General features: G+C 42.5%; 1 protein-coding gene across 3 annotated transcripts in view; it reads right to left on the reverse strand.

Moving 5' to 3' along the window:
* Window positions 1-19,649, reverse strand: part of MST1R (macrophage stimulating 1 receptor) — a 64,857-nt gene that overhangs the window by 6,687 nt on the left and 38,521 nt on the right. For 2 of the 3 annotated variants that reach the window (XM_054977257.1, XM_054977256.1), the window contains exons 9-17: window positions 18,229-18,390; window positions 17,071-17,164; window positions 14,090-14,317; window positions 12,669-12,815; window positions 8,701-8,863; window positions 7,982-8,071; window positions 7,337-7,483; window positions 2,209-2,289; window positions 790-971 (exon numbers count right to left, since the gene is read on the reverse strand). In XM_054977257.1, coding sequence (XP_054833232.1) covers window positions 790-971; window positions 2,209-2,289; window positions 7,337-7,483; window positions 7,982-8,071; window positions 8,701-8,863; window positions 12,669-12,815; window positions 14,090-14,317; window positions 17,071-17,164; window positions 18,229-18,390 — 1,294 coding nt within the window. The remainder of the gene's footprint in view (window positions 1-789; window positions 972-2,208; window positions 2,290-7,336; window positions 7,484-7,981; window positions 8,072-8,700; window positions 8,864-12,668; window positions 12,816-14,089; window positions 14,318-17,070; window positions 17,165-18,228; window positions 18,391-19,649) is intronic. The other variant, XM_054977258.1, reaches the window with a different exon arrangement.

The following is a 19,649-nucleotide window of genomic DNA, read 5'->3' on the forward strand; positions in this document are numbered from 1 at the left end:
AAGGTTGGGAGTGAGACAAGAGTCTGCAGTGCATCTCTACCAGCAGATGCATCAGCCACCAGCTCACGTTCCTCTCTGCTCAAGAAGACTCTAAGTCAGCAAAAAGAAAAAAACTCCTCTGCTCCAAGGACCCTGGGGTTTCCACACCTTGTTGCAGTAGTTGAAGCTGCTGCTGCAAAGCATATTGTTTGTACATATGAAATGCTCTGCCAGATGCCTGATAAGAATGCCTTAGCTAACAAAATGTTGCTGTGCTGTAGGATGGATTTCACCACCTTATGTCTACCACACCCAGAAACTAGTCCCACTGCTTCCCCCAGGGTGGCGAGGCTCTGACACACAGAATATGTACTAGTTAAACAGAGAGAGACACTGTGGTTACATGGGGACAGGGGGTGGGTGGGGATCTACTGTATCCCCAGTCCAAAGCAAAATCAAACTATAAGAAAAGATAGATCAACAGTTCTCTGTACTCCTTTCCTAAACAACCATTCACAAAGTAGGCTCTACCACATAAATCCAAGAATAGGTCCAGAATCAAAATGCTAAAAGGATAACCTAAAATGCTTTTATTTTACTCAGTGGAATGGAAATCAAGGGTATCAAGGGCTTGCTTGCTAGAGTAAGTCCCAGGTGGGAAACTAAGTGAAGAAGCAAGTGCCAATTGGTATTAATTTTTAATTCACCCTACACATTTCACATACACTTCATCAGGGAGGATCTGTGAAATGTCATAGTCTGAACAGTCTCCACAGCCACAGTGTTTGAGGTGGGGGACTTTGTACATACCTTCTCCTCACAACGGATAAAATGTCGCAGATCTCCATGCTTCATGTATGGTAGCACCACCAGGGGAAGCCCCTCTTTAGGTAGGGTAATTCCAATGAGAGAGAGGACATGGGGGTGATGGAAACTCTTCATCAGAATCCCTTCCTTCAAGAACTCTTCCACTTCCTCCAAGTCAGTGATTCCTGGGAGGTGGGCAGGAATAAAAGAAGAAAAAGAGGTAGTGGGAAGGCACTGAGGCAACACATACGGTTGCTACCACATAAAACTCAAGGAACTAAATGATTAGGTAATGGAATGCAAGAAAGCTTCTCAAACACGTCTACACTGGTACAAACTACTTGGGACAGAAATAACCTATTGGTTTTTGTGGAATAACCCCCCATCCGGATAACCTGAATGCATGCTGTTAACACCGTAGGAAGCAAATTATCAGGTCAGGAACCAAATGGAGCTCAATCAGACTGGCACATGGGTGCATCTGCTTTCCAAGGTTTCAGGGGAACTGTGGTTTAGATCCTATGAACATGGCCCATGAGTGCAGCTGCACAGTGCACTTCCTCTTCTGCTAAAAATTTTGTTTGTGCAAGAGTCCATTGTAAGCCATTGATCTTGCACAACCAGAAGTTTTAGAAAAAAAACACTTTGCATCAAAGATTATCTAGCATTCATGGAACTCATTCATAGGATCCAAGCCTGTGTTCACATGGATAAGCTTTGCCAGCCAACTGATGGCGATATCACTCAAAAATCAACAACATAATGAAGATGGCTGGCTCCACTGGAGGATGGTATTCAGCTTTGTCTCATTTCAGATGTTCAGGAAACAATACAGATTGGTTCAAGAGCATTCCTGCTTCACCAGAACCTGTGTTAAAGAGTTTCACAAGAGCAACTTTAACGGTACATCCTAGTTAGCAGCATTTATTGACACACTATCAGTGTGTCCCTTAGCTCCACCTACTCTGAGTGGAATAGCATTGCAAAGAGACAGTAAATGGCACTTAAGCTAGTGGTGCCTCCTTGTAGCAAGTCACAAAGTAAGCAGCAGAAGAATGCAAAACAAGGCAGGTCTCCCTAGCAGCCAGTGTGAAATAGTTTTTTTTTAAGGACATCTTTGAACGATCATTAAAATGCCAGGTTGTACTACAGTTGTATTATATTTTCACAACCACAAATCTAACTGTAGCAGCTCAATACCATGAAATAGGTACATTTCAGTGCTAGAGATACATGTGTATATGCATGTGTGCATGTCTTTATTAAAAAAAAACCCCAAACCAGAAAAAGTTCACCACAAGTGCGGCATTGCAGCAATGCAGCTGGGGGTGGGAGGCATAACCACCAAGAGTTCCTTGGGTTTCCATTTTCAGGCCAGTAAATACAGTTGCCATCCTTAGAGAGAAAAGAGGAATTACTCACGGTTCAGGGATTTAACAGCACAGCGTATCTTTATCTGGTAAGGATCTATGTATGTTCCATGGTAAACACTTCCAAAATGCCCTGGACAGAAAAGGAAGAAAAAGTCCTACACAGGCCAATAAAAAAAAATCAGCATGCCAAATGTGATCCATTCTCTTTATTTTTTGCATGTTAGCAGTAAGAAGGACAAAAAAAATGAATGCAGCATAAGAGAAATCCAGTCCCTGCTTCTCAACTAGAGGGCACCTGGCCACAAAAACATAACACCAAAAAGACAATTGAATTTACAAGGCCAACCTCACTCCTTCTAATAGGAAACTTGAAGGGCCCACAAAAGGTGGCTACCCTCAAACAAAACAGAAGTTTTGCATAGTTGAGGGGACTCCCCAGGTAAGTTTTTCAATTTAAAGAAGGAAGAAAAGTAACTCCTTAATTTGAGGGAAGAAAAGTTCTGAGCATTATCACTTGTCTTCCAATCACAGATTGGTGAAGGCAACCTTTTTTTTTAAAGGGATGTTGAAACTGGCTGGCTTATGCTCCTAAAAGCAGAGACTATCCTGCCAACATAGGATGCTGTAAGATTTAATGAGCTCTGATTATTTTGCAGCTAAAACAATCCTGGTGGGGGTATTAACCTGGAACAGAGGAAAAACACTGCTCCAAGGACTCTTTAAACTGAGAGGGGGGCAAACTCCGTAACAGGCTATAGTAACCTTGTTGAGGCCATGGGCCATTTTTGAATTTTGTGAGAGTATTGTGCAGCACCACAAAATAACTTTTTACAGAGACTGAAGCTAGTTACAAAATGTTCAAAGCTAAACATCTTCCCATGACACAAGCAGCAGCTTCTGAATGAATTTTCACTGCAGATGCAAAGATCATATCTTCTGGGTTCTTCTGAATTACCTCCTGGCTCCAAGGAGGTGGAAAGATCTTGAGACAGGTACTTTCCTTTGGAGAAGAGCTGTTATTTGGTTTTAGTTTCCAAAGAAAGGGTTTGCTCCCTGGGCAGTCAACAAAGACAGCTTGTCAAGCCCAGAGTTATAATAAAGTCTATGTATGTTGCCGAGCCAAAGTGTGCATGGTTGTAAGGTGCCTGCCCAAGATGAGCTCAGCACTTTGTTACTCTGTCAGTTGGCAGAAAGAAACTCAAAGCTCCAGATTATTTCCTATTGCATTCAAGGTTCTTTGAATTTTATCCCCAAGATTGAAGAAGCAAACAGCTGCCAAGAAACACATGGTAGGGAACAAGTTTGGGACCACTGGTTTACAGTCTGGGAATGGGTGGGTGAGATTGAGGTGGGGCACATGCCATAAGGCACACACTCCCCGAGCCTAATTTCCTCCCTCACCACAAAGAACATTCTAACACATACAAATACTCCCTCCTACAGGTCAGCATTTAGGCTTGGGGCTAGATTAACAGTTTCTTCCACATCTAAATTCAAACCTCTGCAGTCAGGCAAATTGCAGTAATCCGCTAGAGTGCCAAGATTACAGGGTTAAGCAGCAGGAAGCTACTCCTCCAGCTTAGCAGTCACACAGCACCGTAGGAAGTGTTTGGTTTCCTCACCACAGCAATTCATCATGGCACCCAACTTTATGTATCTTTTTAACTCTTAGGCTGGAAGAAGACTTCTATGTCACTTCAAAACTTGCATGTTGAATAATTCAAAATTAGACAATACAATAAAATTATCACCTGTATATTTCAGTAGTTGTTCTGGAATACTAACATGAGTTCTTAAAGCTGTGCTTAAGCTGCGTGATCAGCATGTATATTTGGTTTATGGACTCTACTACGTTAGACTACGGGTGGGAGACAGAAAGTTTCAACACCTCCGCATAAAAAATATCTCCTTTTATATACAAATGAACATGTCAAGAAGAAAATTCTTCCCTAGCTTTCTCACTGACCTACTAGCTTTCTATATACAGGGCATTTTTTTAAAAGGAGCATTTGAAGGTTTGATTTCCTACCTTCAAGAACAAAGTGGAACAGACCAGCAGTAAATGCTACTGAAAACATTTTAATTCCAAGAATTTAGCCCATGGTCAAAGTAGGCCATTCTATACATGCCCTAGATCCTTACTAGCATTAAGTAAATTTGCATGCTGGGATTCAGTCTTGCTAGGGCGACTAGATGTAGGTGCCCAATGTTGCTGGCATTTTTCTCCCTCCCAAGGTTTAATTTACTCTATAATCACTAGATGACAGAAGAATTTAGCTGAATTAACACATTATAAATGATCATGGAGAGGAAGAATATCAGCAGTGTAAATCGATGTGATACTGAAATTACTTTTTTATTACCTGCAATATTGTTTTTTATATCTAAAAAGTAATTACAAGAATGGCAAGGAATGGTATTTAAGTTTATTTGGCAGCGTAAAACAGACAAGAATAGGAACAGAAAGACTGCAAAAATTACCACTGAGAAATGTCAGTATCAAATTTAATTAAATATCATTTTGTTGCATGTTGCAATGGGCAATTAGTTCTTGGAAAAGGGCTAAAATAGTGGGTTAGATTTGGAAGAATGTACAGTAAATAATACTTTACGTGCAAGAACAAATGATGCAATATCATATATAGGATTCAGCCCCTCTTGAAAAAGTATATAAGGACTTGATATGAGCATAAGTTAAAATGGCCACACTATTTTGCCCCAGGCTACTTTAGAAATGTCAGTATGACAACTGGTGGCTTTATTTTTGATATAAATGCTCAGGAACATGACTGCAGTGGAAGAAAATAATACCCTCATCACGTCTTGTTCTAAAAGATGCTTTGTGCCCAGAATCCTACTGGGGCACAAGGATGGTCACTTGCAGAACTACCCTGCTCTAGATGCTAATGCTTTGCACTGAGCTGCTGCTCTACAGCAGAGGACCCCTCCTCAAAGCCCTGCTGAGTTCCAGCCTGTCTACCTACCTCCAAGTCTTGACTTGAGCCTGTCCCAGCTCGACTGCCAGCTTCTGGAGTAGAACAAGCGGCTGTGCTACGCTTAGCAAAACAGTCTGGTTTACTGCTGTTCAGTGTACTGGAGGGGGATTGCCCACCTCTAGTGTAGCAGTTGGGGAACTGGGACAGCTGTTTGAATTTCACATCTCCCATCGTCAAGCTGTTTGTGGGGTCTCTTTTGCCACATGACTAATTACAAAAATGATCACTCTCGGAAGCAGAACAATACATTAACAATCTTGTGGATGGGTTATTTGCGTTGATCAAAACGTTTAAAAAAATGATTTTTTTTTTTACATCACCAGATTACAGAGCTAACTAGCAACCCCAGTCATTTTGGCTGTATGCAGAAGGCAGGAAAACCATCTGGCAACTTTTTCAGAAACGCAGATAAACACAGAGCTTGAAAGATTGCAGCACAGGAATGTATGAGAAATAAAGAAATGTCGAAATAACTGGGGGATAGTTTAGCCTACAAAAATTGGCTGGCTGGAGCTTGGTAATAGTTTCCAATTACATAACAGGATCTTACAAGTGGAATGGTAAGCAATTTATCTGCATCTGCGCTGGAAGATGTAAGCTGTTAAATGTGAAAGAGAAAAGATCTGAGGCTGGAAACTCTTCTCTGGTGCTTAGCCTTGGTGGGCACTGAAATGAATCATTACCAAATTTCTGCTGTCTCATGATTACAATAGTTTTAGGTGAATAACTGTGTTGGCCTGCAACAGAACAGCAGGATTCAAGGCCAGTGGCACCTTAGAGAGCAACGAGATTTTCAGAGGATAAGCTTTCCAGAATCAAATCTCCCTTCTTCAGACATGAGACTCATGTTTGAAAACTCATGTCTGAAGAAGGGAGCTGACTCTCAAAAACTTACACTCTGTGTGCATAAGAGTGAATTCACTACACGTGATCTTCCCAGTACGCGCGACCACCATTTTGTATGAAAGGTGCAACGCGAGGATTTACAGCATCAGAACACATGTACCAGAACCGTGTTCCAAGGCTGATAATGCACACGTTGTGGCTTTCAGATGAAATAGCAATCACACATACTGGAAGGATTACATTTAGCTTCCTTGTCCCATATGTGAGGCCTATGTATTCCCTGAAAAAGGCTACATGGTCACCAGAACAAAACACTGAGGCTTTTAAATTCACCATCCTACAAGACAAAAACCTCATTAGTTCATATCAGAAAATATACCTCACAGTTCCTCTCTGGGAATGACCTAGGTCTTGCTGCCATGCTCTTCTTGCAGAAAAGTTTCTGCACTGAGCAAATGCCACAGGTAGTCCTAATGGTCTATAGAAAAACCTACAGACCAAAGCTGTGCAACACCTTTTATCAGGGCTAGCCAAAATATCATGCTACTGCATTCTTCAGGCTCTTAATTGGACTGGATGTTAAAAAAATAAAAATGGGGTGGTGGGGAGACATTTCAGTCCACAGTGTTAGGGGCCCTCTTCACACTACATACCTGCTTCCAGAACACCGTGAAACACAGCACAAAAAACGTGGAAGATAGCGTCTTCTCGCAAGAGTTTTGTGCGACGTCGCGCAAGTTTTGCAAACGTCACGCAAAACTCTCGCGAGAAGATGCTATCTTCCGTGCTTTTTGCGCTGTGTTTCACGATGTCCTGGAAGCAGGTATGTAGTGTGGAAAGGACCAAGGTCTCTGGTCTGCGTCTTGTATAAGATGTGTTGCAGGCTGCATTAGACTGAGGGTGCTGGGTACCACTGCTCGTTTCCTGTTGAACTTTAAACTTCTAGGAAGAATGAACCCCACCCCCCATTTGGACATTTGGTTTCAAAAAACCAAATGTCCAATACAAAATGGAACGCATAGGAGAAAATGTGTCAGTCCTTACAGTAATAAAAGTAAAGATTTAGATGAGTACTCTGTTGACTTGCTACTCATTTATTCACTGAAAGACTTCCTCGCAGCTTTTACTGGCCATGTAGGGAATGGTAGATCAGATCCAGTGAGAACACCTTCCACTGGGCTACCTTACAAGTTCAGTGAGGTGCACAGTGAGGCTCAAACATCAGTGAGGAAGAACATGCAAACAAGCAATCTCAAGAAAACACCCAGCAGAGAGAGAACACCAAGCTTTGCACAGTGTGGCTGAGAGACACAGCATAGCCCCAATGGTGCTCACCTTTACCAATGATCTGATCCTTGTGCATTACCAGCTGCTCTTCTGGAATCAGGACATCCTTCACCTCTTCCAGAAGTTCTGGGCGAAGATTTTCAATGGAGCAAGACTGCAACCGCATGAGAGGCACAGCAGAACCATCACTGCTACCTGTGTACAAAACACATTCAGAAAGAGCTGTTGTGTAGGGTCCCTGCCAGCACAATGTCACCAAATGGTGGAGAGAGGAAATGAGAGTCAGATGCCAGCAAAGGCCATCTTTTTCATTTTAGTTCATAATGGCATATTCTGCCACTAGTCTTTTCTGTATTTCTGGCAAGATGAGCTCTCTGCGCTCGAAGTTCCTTTCAACTAAAGCAAGAAGGGGATTGATGGGAAATAAGAAATCATTAGACCATGAGCATTTTTTTTAAAAACATGGAGATTTAATTACTCCAAGTACAGAGATGGTGACAGAAATCTTGTCCCCAACCTGAGAGATCACTGCTGGAGCAGAGCCAAAGAGGTCATCTGACTAAATAAGCTGCCCAAGCTTGGGAAATATTCTGCTGAGGAATCACCAGTCCAGGCTGATCTTACCAGTCCAGGGTTCAAACCCACCATCTCCCAAGTGCTGGCTGTTATTAAATTCTTTTAATGCATCCTTACCAGTACCAGTTGTGTAACCAGCATTGAAGGGAAGCAGAGCAATGGTTGGCGTGCCCCTGTTGAAGCTTAATCTCTCCAAGTTCTCAGTTCCTAAAAAAACAAAACAAACTTGCCAGTAGTACACGGCCTCCATGCAGAGGCATTTGCAGAGGCAAGGAAGGGCCTCTGTGGGTGTATTATCTATGGTTTTCTCTTGTGCCCACCATTCCCTCCCATCACCATCACCCTGGCTGCTGGAGTGCCTTTTTTCAGTTTTAAAAAAACGGTATGCTAAAACTAGCAAAAATCCCCCTGCTGGTAGAAAGAAATGGCAGGCACAAGGCGATACAAAGAGAAAATGACTTCAGATAGGGGTGAGAGTGCCTGAAAATCCATACCTTCCCATCTTCCTAGTGAACAAACCTGCTTTGAATACAATTGGAAAGACCTACCAAAGCAGACATCCAGAAGCTGGATGATTGCATGAGCATGTCAAGCAGAAACTAAAAAAAAAAAAATCCTGCTACAGTTTTGGTGGGAAGGAGGCATGGAGCTAAAGGTTCCCACGGAAACAGCCTGAGCCACATGTGAGACATGACAAATCTCTGATTAGAGCCCTCAAGGTCAGATTCAAACCAGCACTGTCTTTGAAATAATGGAGAAATGTGGATAAATGGAAACAGCTGATGAAACGCCTTCTCTGCTGGAAACATTTTGAGAGGCTTGCAATTAGTAATTACCTGTCTTCTTCTTCTTCCTCCTCCGGATATATTTCATCAGTAGAAATCCCAAGAGACAGAGAACCAAGATGGCTACAATGGTCCCCAAGACAACAGCGACAGGGGACAAGGAGGAGATCACAGTCACAAAGCCCAGGTCTGTGCAGTTGTCACTCACACAAATCTAAAAGAAGGAAGGGACATTTTTGGAAGTGATTATCGGCCATGCCAGAACACTGATATCCAAGGGGAAGGCAAGGGGGCAGCCAAGTGCAAGAACCCAGACTAACAGTGCAATCCTAAGAAGAGTTACTCCAGTATAAGGTGATTGATTGCACTGTTAGCCCTTGAGAGGCATTGTCTACCAAGTCATATAATAGTATGTTGGAGCAACAGAAAACAGGTTGATGGCTAAACAGGTGGTACCGAAGCTGGGCAGGCGATCATATTACCCTGAAGAATACTTTTGTTGTTTCTTGTATTTTGGATCTATCTAGTATGGAGTCCATGTAAGAACATGTAGAGATATACCATGGGTGCTGCGGTGACATTTTGGAAGAATGCTATTGCAGCCAATCTGTAGACCTAGTTCCAGCTTGTTAGGGGGGACAAGGACAGCGATGGCAGGGCTTAGGAGAGAGCAGGATGGGGGGGAAAAATCATGGTAAGGAGTTGCAAAAGATCCTTGGTTGCTCCAAAGTACTTAGAATATTTCCACATGAGTTATCTGTCCTGCATTTGATGCTGTTGGAAAGTGGGTTTTTTCCCCTGCTTCTAAAAATCATAGTGCATAAGTGCACCTCCTCAGCATTTCACTACTTTTCTCCAGTCTTTTACAAACCTGCTTTGCTGTGAAGTGGCAGAGGACCGGAAAGTGATACCCCAATTTTAAAAGTGGGTCCAGGGAGGATCCAGGAAATTACAAGCCAGTTAGCCTAATGTCTGTTCCCAGTAAATTAGCAGAGAGAGAATTTATTAGAAAGAGAATTATTAAGCAAACTGAGGAACAAAATCTGCTGGGAGGACTTCTGCAAAGGGAAGTCCTGCCTCACCAACATTTTGGAGTTTTCTGAGCATGTTAACAAGAATGTGGATAACGGCAATTCCATAGACATCATATACTTGAACTTCCAAAAGGCTTTTGACAAAGTACCTTAGCAAAGACTCCTGAGTAGGCGTAGCAATCATGCAATAAGAGGATGGGTCCTCTTATGGATCAAAAGCTGATTAAATGGCAAGAAGCAGAGAGTAGGAATAAATGGACAATTCTCACAATGAAGGGAAATGAAGAATGGGATCCCACAAGGGACAGTATCAAAACCAGTGTTATTTAATTTGTTCATGATTTGGAATTGGGGGTGAGAAGTGTTGTATCTAAGTTTGCAGATGATACCAAAAATAATTCAGGATGTTGTAAACCGAGATGGATTGTTAAGAGCTATAGGATGGGGTGGCCAAACTTGCTTAATGTAAGAGCCACATAGAGTAAATGTCAGATGTTTGAGAGCCGCAAGACATGATGCATTGAAGTGACTTCAGATGAAGAGGTGGATTAGGGGGAGTGTCCTGAAAGTGACATCACAGGAAGGGGTGGGGTTTTGGTGCAATATGCTGGAAGTGACATCATCAGAAGGGGTGGAGCTTGGGAAGAGCCATCACCTGGCCTTTGACTTGGAAGTGAAATCACAAAAGTGATGTCATATTCTTGCTAGGTTTCCCCCCCAAAGTCCCCAGGTAATTTCTGAGTCAGACCTGACAACCCCAACATTTTTATTGAAAATATGAAAGACATGGAAATAAGGAAGGAAGGAAAAAAGGAAAAGGGGGGAGACGTAGAAGGAAAGAAGGAAAGGAGGGAGGGAAAGACATGAAAAAGGAGAAAAGGGAGGGAAAGAAGGGAGGGAAATAAAACTAAAATAAAATGTATGGCCATGGCGATACTCAGAGACCACTGGGAGCCGCACTATACATCCAGAGCCGCATGTGGCTCCCGAGCCGCAGTTTGACCACCCCTGCTATAGAAGGATCTCTCTAAATTCGGTGAATAGGAAACAACATGGCATATGAAGTTCAATGTGGATAAGTATAAGGTGATGTATATTGGAACAAAAAATCTCAGCTTTAATTATATGCTGAATAGTTCTGAACCAGATGAGACCAAGACTTTTCCCTGCCCTGTCCCTGTCCCAACCATTTTCTACCTCTGCTACTAGAGGGCTTTTTTTTGTAAAGTGGCAATTAAACCTTGTTATAGTATCATAATAATCTGTATATCAGATTCTCTGGATTCCCTGCTTTCATATTAAACAAGTACATCTCTAGCCCATTTCGTTATGGAGATATAAGGGGAAATGCATATCTTTGCAACAGAAGGGGTTAAACACTTGCTTAAAAAATGAAACCTAGAAATATGTATCAGACAACTGGATACATAGATTGCTATAACTTTATAATGATAAAATGATATTCGATTGTGTATTTTTTAAAAAATTGAAAAACTGAATTTTAAAAAAACCTGAAAACTGGTATTGCTGACAGATGGCTACTGCCAGGACCAGGGCAGGGAAACTATGGGGAAACCTGCCACGTGGAAGCCCTGTTGCCACTGCTCTGTATTGATAGCTGCATCAGTAATGGGGAAACTACACAAACATGTCCCTGTGTGGAAAATATCTTGGATTTTAAACTAAAGCAGGAAGGAGACAGCTGAGCTTAGGTGGGGATGTTCCTTAAGGATGCAAGCATGTGTGTTGGGGACACAGAATGTCCTTAAGATGGGGCGGGGCGGAACAGATTGGTAATAGGGAGCACTCTGTCTACTGCCTCAATTCTAAATCCGTACTTGCAGACTACAGAATCTACAAAAGAGGGTGGCAGGATCTTCTTTTAGAAGACCAACTGCACTTATCTTATACTTTAGGCAAGGCTTGGTGTGCTCTGCACTAAACCAAATAAGCAAAAAGTAAAAATCATTTTAAGTACTGGAATGTGGAGTTGGGAGGGGACCAACAACAAAGAGCAGGTTGTGCACCTGCATTTCACTGCTGCCTGTAGCACTGTCTCTAAGAACAGGAAGTACCATGCTGGCAGCATTTGATCCATGTGGCTTCAGACTGGGTGTGTCCATGCCAGCTATGCCATCTGGGATGTGGGTAGTGAGGTGACGCAAGCTCAGACACCGGAACTGTTATTCAGTATGTGTTGTAAGTGCAAAAAACAACAGAGCCTGGGACTAGAAAGTGCATGTTATCCACTGCCAAGTGCATGTTTTGACCTCCATGAGATTTCCATTGCTCCCTCTTCAGTCCCACCGCCACCCTGGGAGCCTCAAGAACACATGAAAATCAGGACAGTCTATTACAAGCCTCTGCTAAACTCCAAACTGGAGAAATGCTTCCTGAGGGATAAATGAGTCTGGGAAACAATGCCAAGGGAGTCAGGAACATTGCCCAATGTTCTGCTCTGAAAATGCATATCTGGCTTGTTTACTTTGGCCTCAACGGGCATTTCTTTAAGAGCCTTCTTTAAGGTCAGAATTTACTCAACTCTGAGCTCACAAGTTGCTCTAAAGGGCAGCTTTCCTGGTACTCATCAAATTCACAAGATGAAGTGGGAAAGAGCTTTCCATGTGATCTAGTTAAAGGTGAATTTTCTTTCATGCTACACTACCCTTAGCTGTTCCCTTTACTCCTTAGCATACCTGTACTTGGAAATATGTCTCTGCATTTAAAAGGGAGATGCTAACAGAATAATGTGGGTGGAAGGTAGAGCCAGAAGAAGAGTGGATGGAAATACCATTTAGCATGTGAATAGCTCCTGGCATGCCAGGCTCTTCATAAGCAGAAAACCATACTAATGAGCAAAGGATACAAGAGAAAAAGGAGAAGGAGCCAGCCTAGCGTAAAAAGGAAGGAGCAAACAGAAAAACAGGCCAGAAGCAGGAGTGGCATGGAATCAGTATGATTGCAGGGAAGTGTCATTAATGCTACCTGAACAGGCAGACCATCTAGAGGAACGTTGAGGTCCTTGGGGATTCGACAAGTCACCTCATTCTTCAGCACAGTGGGGTGGCACTTCCTGCCCGCTACAGTCACAGAGATTGTCATGCAACCTACCAGAGCATCCAGACCTTTATGCTGCACAAACAATAAAAATACATACATCACCAGATATAACAGAAAAGAATGTCTCCAATGCCTCCAATTTCTCCTCCCAGTTTCCCCCATCATGTGTCACATGTATCACAACTCCAAATCCACTTGTCTATCCAACTCTTGTTGTCCTTGTCCCAGTTTTCTCTGTGGGTGCGAGGGTCACTTTCCACAATTCCTTCTCATTAGAACTCAGCACGTGAAGTCCTATAAATTATCTACCTTTACAATACCACTTTTGCCACCTGATTTAAGAGACATTTCTCACGACTCCAATGCACGTATCAGGTTATGCAACTAGAGCTGTTATATGAGCAGTACAATCAGGGCTTTTTTTCTAGGAAAAAAGGTGGTGGAACTCAGTGGGTTGCCAGCACAGGGGGCAACTCCTGGCAGGTGGTGGTGCACCTGGTACCACATGCGAGCACGCTCCCAGGGCCACACAATGATGTCAATTTGGGTAAGCTGGAACAAGGGGGGAGTTTTTTAAAGTTTATATCACCCTTGGCAAAAATGGTCACATGGCTGGTGGCCACGCCCCTTGATCTCCAGACAGAGGGGAGTTTAGATTGCCCTCTGCGCCGTGGCGTGGCGAGCAATCTAAACTCCCCTCTGTCTGGAGATCAGGGGGCGGGACCACCGGCCATGTGACCATTTTCAAGAGGTGCCAGAACTCCGTTCCACCATGTTACAGCTGAAAAAAAGCCCTGAGTACAATACTGGAGACTTACAGTGCTATCCTAAGGAGATTTACACCTTTCAAAGACCACTGAATTCAACAGAGGGAGCAACTCCACTTAGGATTGCCCTGTTAGTCACAGAAGACACAATAGTACATTCCCATGTTACTCCACTCACAAAAACTGGATTTTCTGCAGCTAAGGGCCAAACACAGGTGGATCCCCCTGAGTGGTTTTTGAGCCTGCATTTGGCCTATCTTTCCCCCTACTGGATTTTAAAAAGCTAAGGGATAGGGATTTTTGATCAAGGAAAGAGTATAGTCAGTAAGCCATTATGGCTGACCCCTCCACACACACCCGTGGCTACTTTTTGCTGCCAGAGTACGTCAGGGAATTCAATCAAAGAATTCCACTTGCACATGTAGTTTAGCTCTCATTTATGCTGGTCAAGAAGATACATGATGGGTGTAAGCCAATATTTATCCACAAGAAACCCAATTGACAATGTGAAAATCAGTTCTTACTCTCCCATTCCCCAAAGTGATGTAGAAAATTGGATAGGGAACTACCATCACATACATGAATCTTGATCATATCTTCTCCTTGCATGAGTATATACAATTTGTCTTCATTCTCAAAGGGGTAGATCTGTGGCTTGGGGTAGTAGTAGTAGCGAAATTCCTTGTGCCCTGGAGCGTCATCCATCAAGATTCTCAAGGTCCCATGAACACTCTCCCTTTTGTTTTCAAATGGGTAGGCAGGACTCTGGCACACTAGACTCTTTGCAGATGGTGGCCCCTTGCATACCTAGAGAGACAATAGCCCAAGCTAAAGCAATAAGGAAATCTGCAGTCTGATTACTGCAAAAGTACTATGTTCAGATCTGAGTCCAAGCTACTAAATGTAGAGGCTAAAACTGTAAGGACTGCAGGAAGGAGATTTGAGGGATGGAGGGCTTTTCCATGAAAGACATCACCATATAAATTAAAAAATTATGCATAGTGTGAAGTAGTTCTTCGCTGTGTCCATTCTGAATCTCGTGCCGGTCAGTTTCATGGGCTTCGCTGATAGGGACTTGGATCTCAAGAAACATTTGCTGATGGACATTCCCCCCCCCCAATGGTGCTCCTGAGGAAGAGGAGACCCTAACAGCAAGGAGGTGGGGGGAGCCTGCAGCAAGGCAGACAAACTGATGAACATGCCCCAAATTAACCAGAAAAATATTCCAACAGGATCTAATCCACTGTTAAGTATGCTTGTATTCTCTTGGACTTCTTGGCACCCTTTTTTATTTGCAACATACATTTTATCTGAATCTATTATAATGATTTTAAATAACCTCCAAGCATCCTGAACACCCCTTTCACTCCTGAATCTCCCCTTGCACTTCTTTTTAACTAATCCCTTCATTTTTGATAAAATCTAATGGAATATTGGCATTACTATAAAACAACAAAGCGTTGTGTGGCGCTACAAAGTTAGTACATTTATTTTGGCATAACCATTCATGAGCCAGAGCCTACTTTATGAGATGAATCAGCAGAGTAACCGTCACTGTTCTAAGCATTTCAACAACAATTACCTCCCTAGCTAGATCCTGTGCATGGTTCAGAAGGACACCTTGTTGGTTCCATGTTTAACTGATCTATGGCACAATAATTTATTACATTCTACAAATGTTGTCTCCTTGGTATGACCTGGATGTACATTGACCCAACGTCATGTTTTTGTCACGTGACAAGAGATCACCAATTTTTATATCATGTCCAAAAGGCAGTGCACTTTTACACATTCATGCACCTTACAAAAGGTTGAATAGGATAAGGCCACAAAATTTGACTTCCTGAAAATCTCAGATATAGGGCGTTTCCATGCGTCCCAGAATAGTACTATATTCATGGACTGAGGACATCTTCCTTGCACAATTTCTGACATCATCCTGCCATGATGCCGCTCTTGAGGTTCAACAACATCAGAAATCACTCCAGGAAGACGCTCTCGGTCTGTGAGCATAGGACTATGCTGGATGTGCAAAAATGCCCTTAGGTTTAGAAGGAATTTTTATAGCCTTCATGTTGCTCAAGAAACCCTGAAAATGATAGCCCTATTTTAGAACCCAAATCTTGGGCAAGAATTTTAATGCCCAGAAGACCAGATTTCTATATCCTGCAGAGTTTCCTTCCGCTCTTGGTCCCTTCTCTTGCTGGGCTTTATTAAAAGAAAGTTTAATTTGCCACATGAACACAGGAAATAAATTCCTGTGTATAAATTCTTCAAAGGTATAAATTCTTCAAAGAGTGATATGAATAATGGAACAGACTGTTCACAACCAAACAATTGTCACCATGCTGGATATGACCAATCTTTAGGTGAGTCAAGGTTAAGGCAAAAAGAGTAAAACAAAAATGATAGGAAGAATGAAGGGAAACACTGCAGGAAAATCAAACTAGTCTTTGAAATAAGACAGAGGACAAACGAAAAGGTAGATAATCCCCAAGAAAAATATTGTAGGGAAAATTAATATATCTCCCAAATTGTAGTGAAACTTAGTATGTCCCCGAAGGATATATATTAGTGAATTTTAATATATCCCTGAAGGATATATTAAATTAGGAGTACTTACTCCATAGCTCATGGGAGAGCCCTATTCACAATTACAATCCACCAAAAGAGCCACACAACTACAGTATGTCCTGAGCACAACCCCAAACTCTTGGGAAGCTGACATTGTGGTTGAACTCTCTTCTCTGCAGCGAACTTGCTCTCCTTCTGTCAGCCATCGAGGTTGGGCAGTAAGAGTGCAGAGGCTGTGGAGAAGGGGGAGGGGGTTAGAAAGGATGCCATTCTTGGAATGAGGCCTTCAGTTTAGTGAGGCTGGCAGCCTACCCCTCCTCCTGTCCCTGTGGCTGTTTCAAGGTGGGAACCACCTGCCAACTGCACAGATAACTCCCAAGCCATTAAGTATGACTGTATTTAAATGAAAGGATAAAACCAAACAGAATCTATACATGATGTATAGGCTGTTGGCTATTACTAAGTGCCCCTCTAACTTTTCACACAAGCAAAAGGAAAAGCTGCGTCACCATTTTATACAGACTACTCAAGAGTAAGCATGTCATTCTTGTACTTTCACACTTACTAAAAATGGACAAAAAGCAGCAAGGAGATACCTCCTGGTGTAAACTTTGCCTTTACACATCCACTTGCTGAGTCAGTTTGCACCTGCATACCTTAAGGCTACCTCTTTCCCTATGTACTATTTCTTTTTAGATTCCACAAAAACATCATCTTCAATAGACCCTCTAAGGGTCCTGTCCCTACAATAAGAGCATATATGGAGATCTTCTATTTGGCTCACTCCACATCTATGGAGGTTTTTCCCCCAAGAAATGTGGTGAAGCTTGAGATTAAGAATTTTCTGAAACCAAACATTCTTGTTTGGGCTGTCTCCTGGCAGTAAGTGTTAATATGGTACTGAACAGCTTCAGTTTAACACTGTACACAATATTTAGTGACTGAACATAACCATATCTCTCTTTCTTTCTGCATTGAATACTCACTTTGGCTTCCGTTTGCACTCCTGCAGACTCAAATTGCACCTTTGTGTAATATACTGAATCCAAATTGGTGCCAGCGATGGAAATATTTGAACCTCTGAAAAAAGCACCAAGAAGGCCATGAAATAAGAGAAAACCAAAATTCCACACCAAGATGATCTTCAAGGGTGGTGTGGACAATAAAAGATTGGAAATTCATTAAGTGTACTTGTGGTACTCAATTCCCAGAGTTACAACCACCTTCAAAGGCCCAACAGATGTCACTTCCTTGAGATTGAAGGAAGGCCCCGTTTGCCTGATAAAATAGTCTTGATGACATGGGACTACAGCAATTTTACTTCTTAAATAAATTAAAATAAGGTGCACAGTAGGGATATACACCTGGAAAGAACTGGTATTTTTCAGATTCAGTTTTTGGGAAGGGTATAAATACCAGTATTCAATGCTATTTGAGTCCTCCCGTTCCATTTCAATATTCAAGTTTATTTTTTTCTGGGATTCCAAAATTATTCAGGATCCATATTCCCGATTTTTCAGGATGGGGATTGAGTGGCTGTTTTTCAACCAAATGACACCAAAATTGCAGGGAAGCTAGTGATGCCTGTCCACTAAAAAGCCCTCCCAAGTTTTGAGTGAATTGGACCAATTCTACAGGGCCCTGAACAAGGAGCTCCCAGCAAACTGGGAAGAAAAAATGGCCCTGCCCACATAAAGGAGGGAAGGAAGGAGAAGGAGCCCGCAAGAATAACAGCTGTGCTGGGCCATGTGTGTGGCTTGCGCTGGGTGGGAGCTGCCATTCTTGGGCTGGGCAACACTTCCCTGATTGAATCCAATTGGAAGGGGAAAATGCCACTGCCTGGGAAATTCAGAGAATCAAATAAAAACAAGACACCTGCTACTGCTGATAGTAAGCACCAGAACACGAAATATGATACAGGTTTTTTCAGGGTGTGTGTATGTGTTTTGCAGTGTTTCAGAAAATCATGGTATGACCTTCAGCAGCACTTTTGGGATATATTTTTGGCTCAGGAGTTCCAGAATGCACACCCCCAGTACATCAGACACATCACAGCAAGGCATGGACAGGGGATGGGATGGGATGGGATGATGGAAACAGACATTGTCTCAGAAACTGAGGCATAACTGAAAAGGCTGACTCACTCATAGCTGCAGTTTGGAGATATATGATATATTTTGGGATCTTTTCGATACCAGAAGCGCTGTGGGCAGTGAAATTGTTCTTCATCTATTACTACGGTCACAGAAGCTCTGGTCAGGTTGCTTGAAGCAGGACTGGTGCAAATTATGGTCTCTTCTTCCTGGCTAAGGGGTGGGGGTGGGGACCACACACATACACAGAGAGAGACAGCATGACACGGCTTTTCTCAGACATCATTTAGCTCCTTCCTCTACACTATCAGTCTTGGGGCGGACACAGTCCTTTGGAGGAAGAGTTGCTATGCACAATTATACTCATGCAATTATTTGTAGATTAACATGCCTAGTCACCCCTACAAACAGTCACCATGCTGGGGGTGATTCCACAAAATTCACTGTGTCTGCTGACTCAGAATTGTGGGGATTCCTGACAAGGCTGATATGGCTTGACATGGTAAACACTACCAATAATATGGTTATGATATGAACCAGAACCACTGTATGATAACTAATGCTAGAATAAAAATGCTTGGCTTTGAAATACCACAAGACTCCTATATATATTTGCTGCAACAGACTAACACATCTACTTCTTTGGAATGAAATCTCCTTCGCCCCATCATATGCTCATGAAATGGTTTTGGACCTTGGACAAAGTCAAGACTAAACAGCGATTAAGACAGTGGTGAAATTATATTCATATCTGCTAATAAACCTGTAAGCTTAGAGAATCTCTTTCAGAACCTGTAAGCCTAAGGGTTGAATTTGGGACATCCCTTCCATACAGTATTGGGAGATGCTACTTGATAGAGAAGCAGCTGCTGTCCCTTTCTAGAATGAACATCAGCCTGGAAGTGCTGAATCAATGTGAACTAAAGATGACCAACTACAGCAAGTGGATATGGTTTGTGTTTCTACTACTTAAATGCTTAAACACAGAAAAGCAAACATAATGCCAACCTTCTGCCGGATCTCACCAAGCAACTGAGACTGCAACTCATTAAGTACAAGAATTGTGAGAGCAGCTATCTATAGGTTTTCATACATATACACACACCCCAACCCCCATTCCCACAAGAAAGAGTTCCCATTGCACCATCAGATGCTGGAAGGATATTTTTGATCCCTCAGAAACTGACCTCTATATTTATCCACTGATCAGATATAACTCTGTGACTGGCTTCTTTCTTCCAGAGTGGTTACCTTACCACCACAGCTGGAGAAGAGAGAAGCAGCTACTTCTGCTATTTCTGTTCTAAACCAGCCAAGCTAATATCTGTTATGGGTCCCAGATTTGTTTCTCATTGACACTATACATATTGCTAAGAAATGAGAGGGATCCAGCATATTTAATTTTGGCTGCTCCGAGGACTGCATAATATTAATTACTTTTCTAAATGTTTCTTGCTTCAGAATGATAGCTC

This window comes from Eublepharis macularius, chromosome 4 (genome assembly GCF_028583425.1).
Source record: "Eublepharis macularius isolate TG4126 chromosome 4, MPM_Emac_v1.0, whole genome shotgun sequence".
Lineage (NCBI taxonomy): Eukaryota > Metazoa > Chordata > Lepidosauria > Squamata > Eublepharidae > Eublepharis > Eublepharis macularius.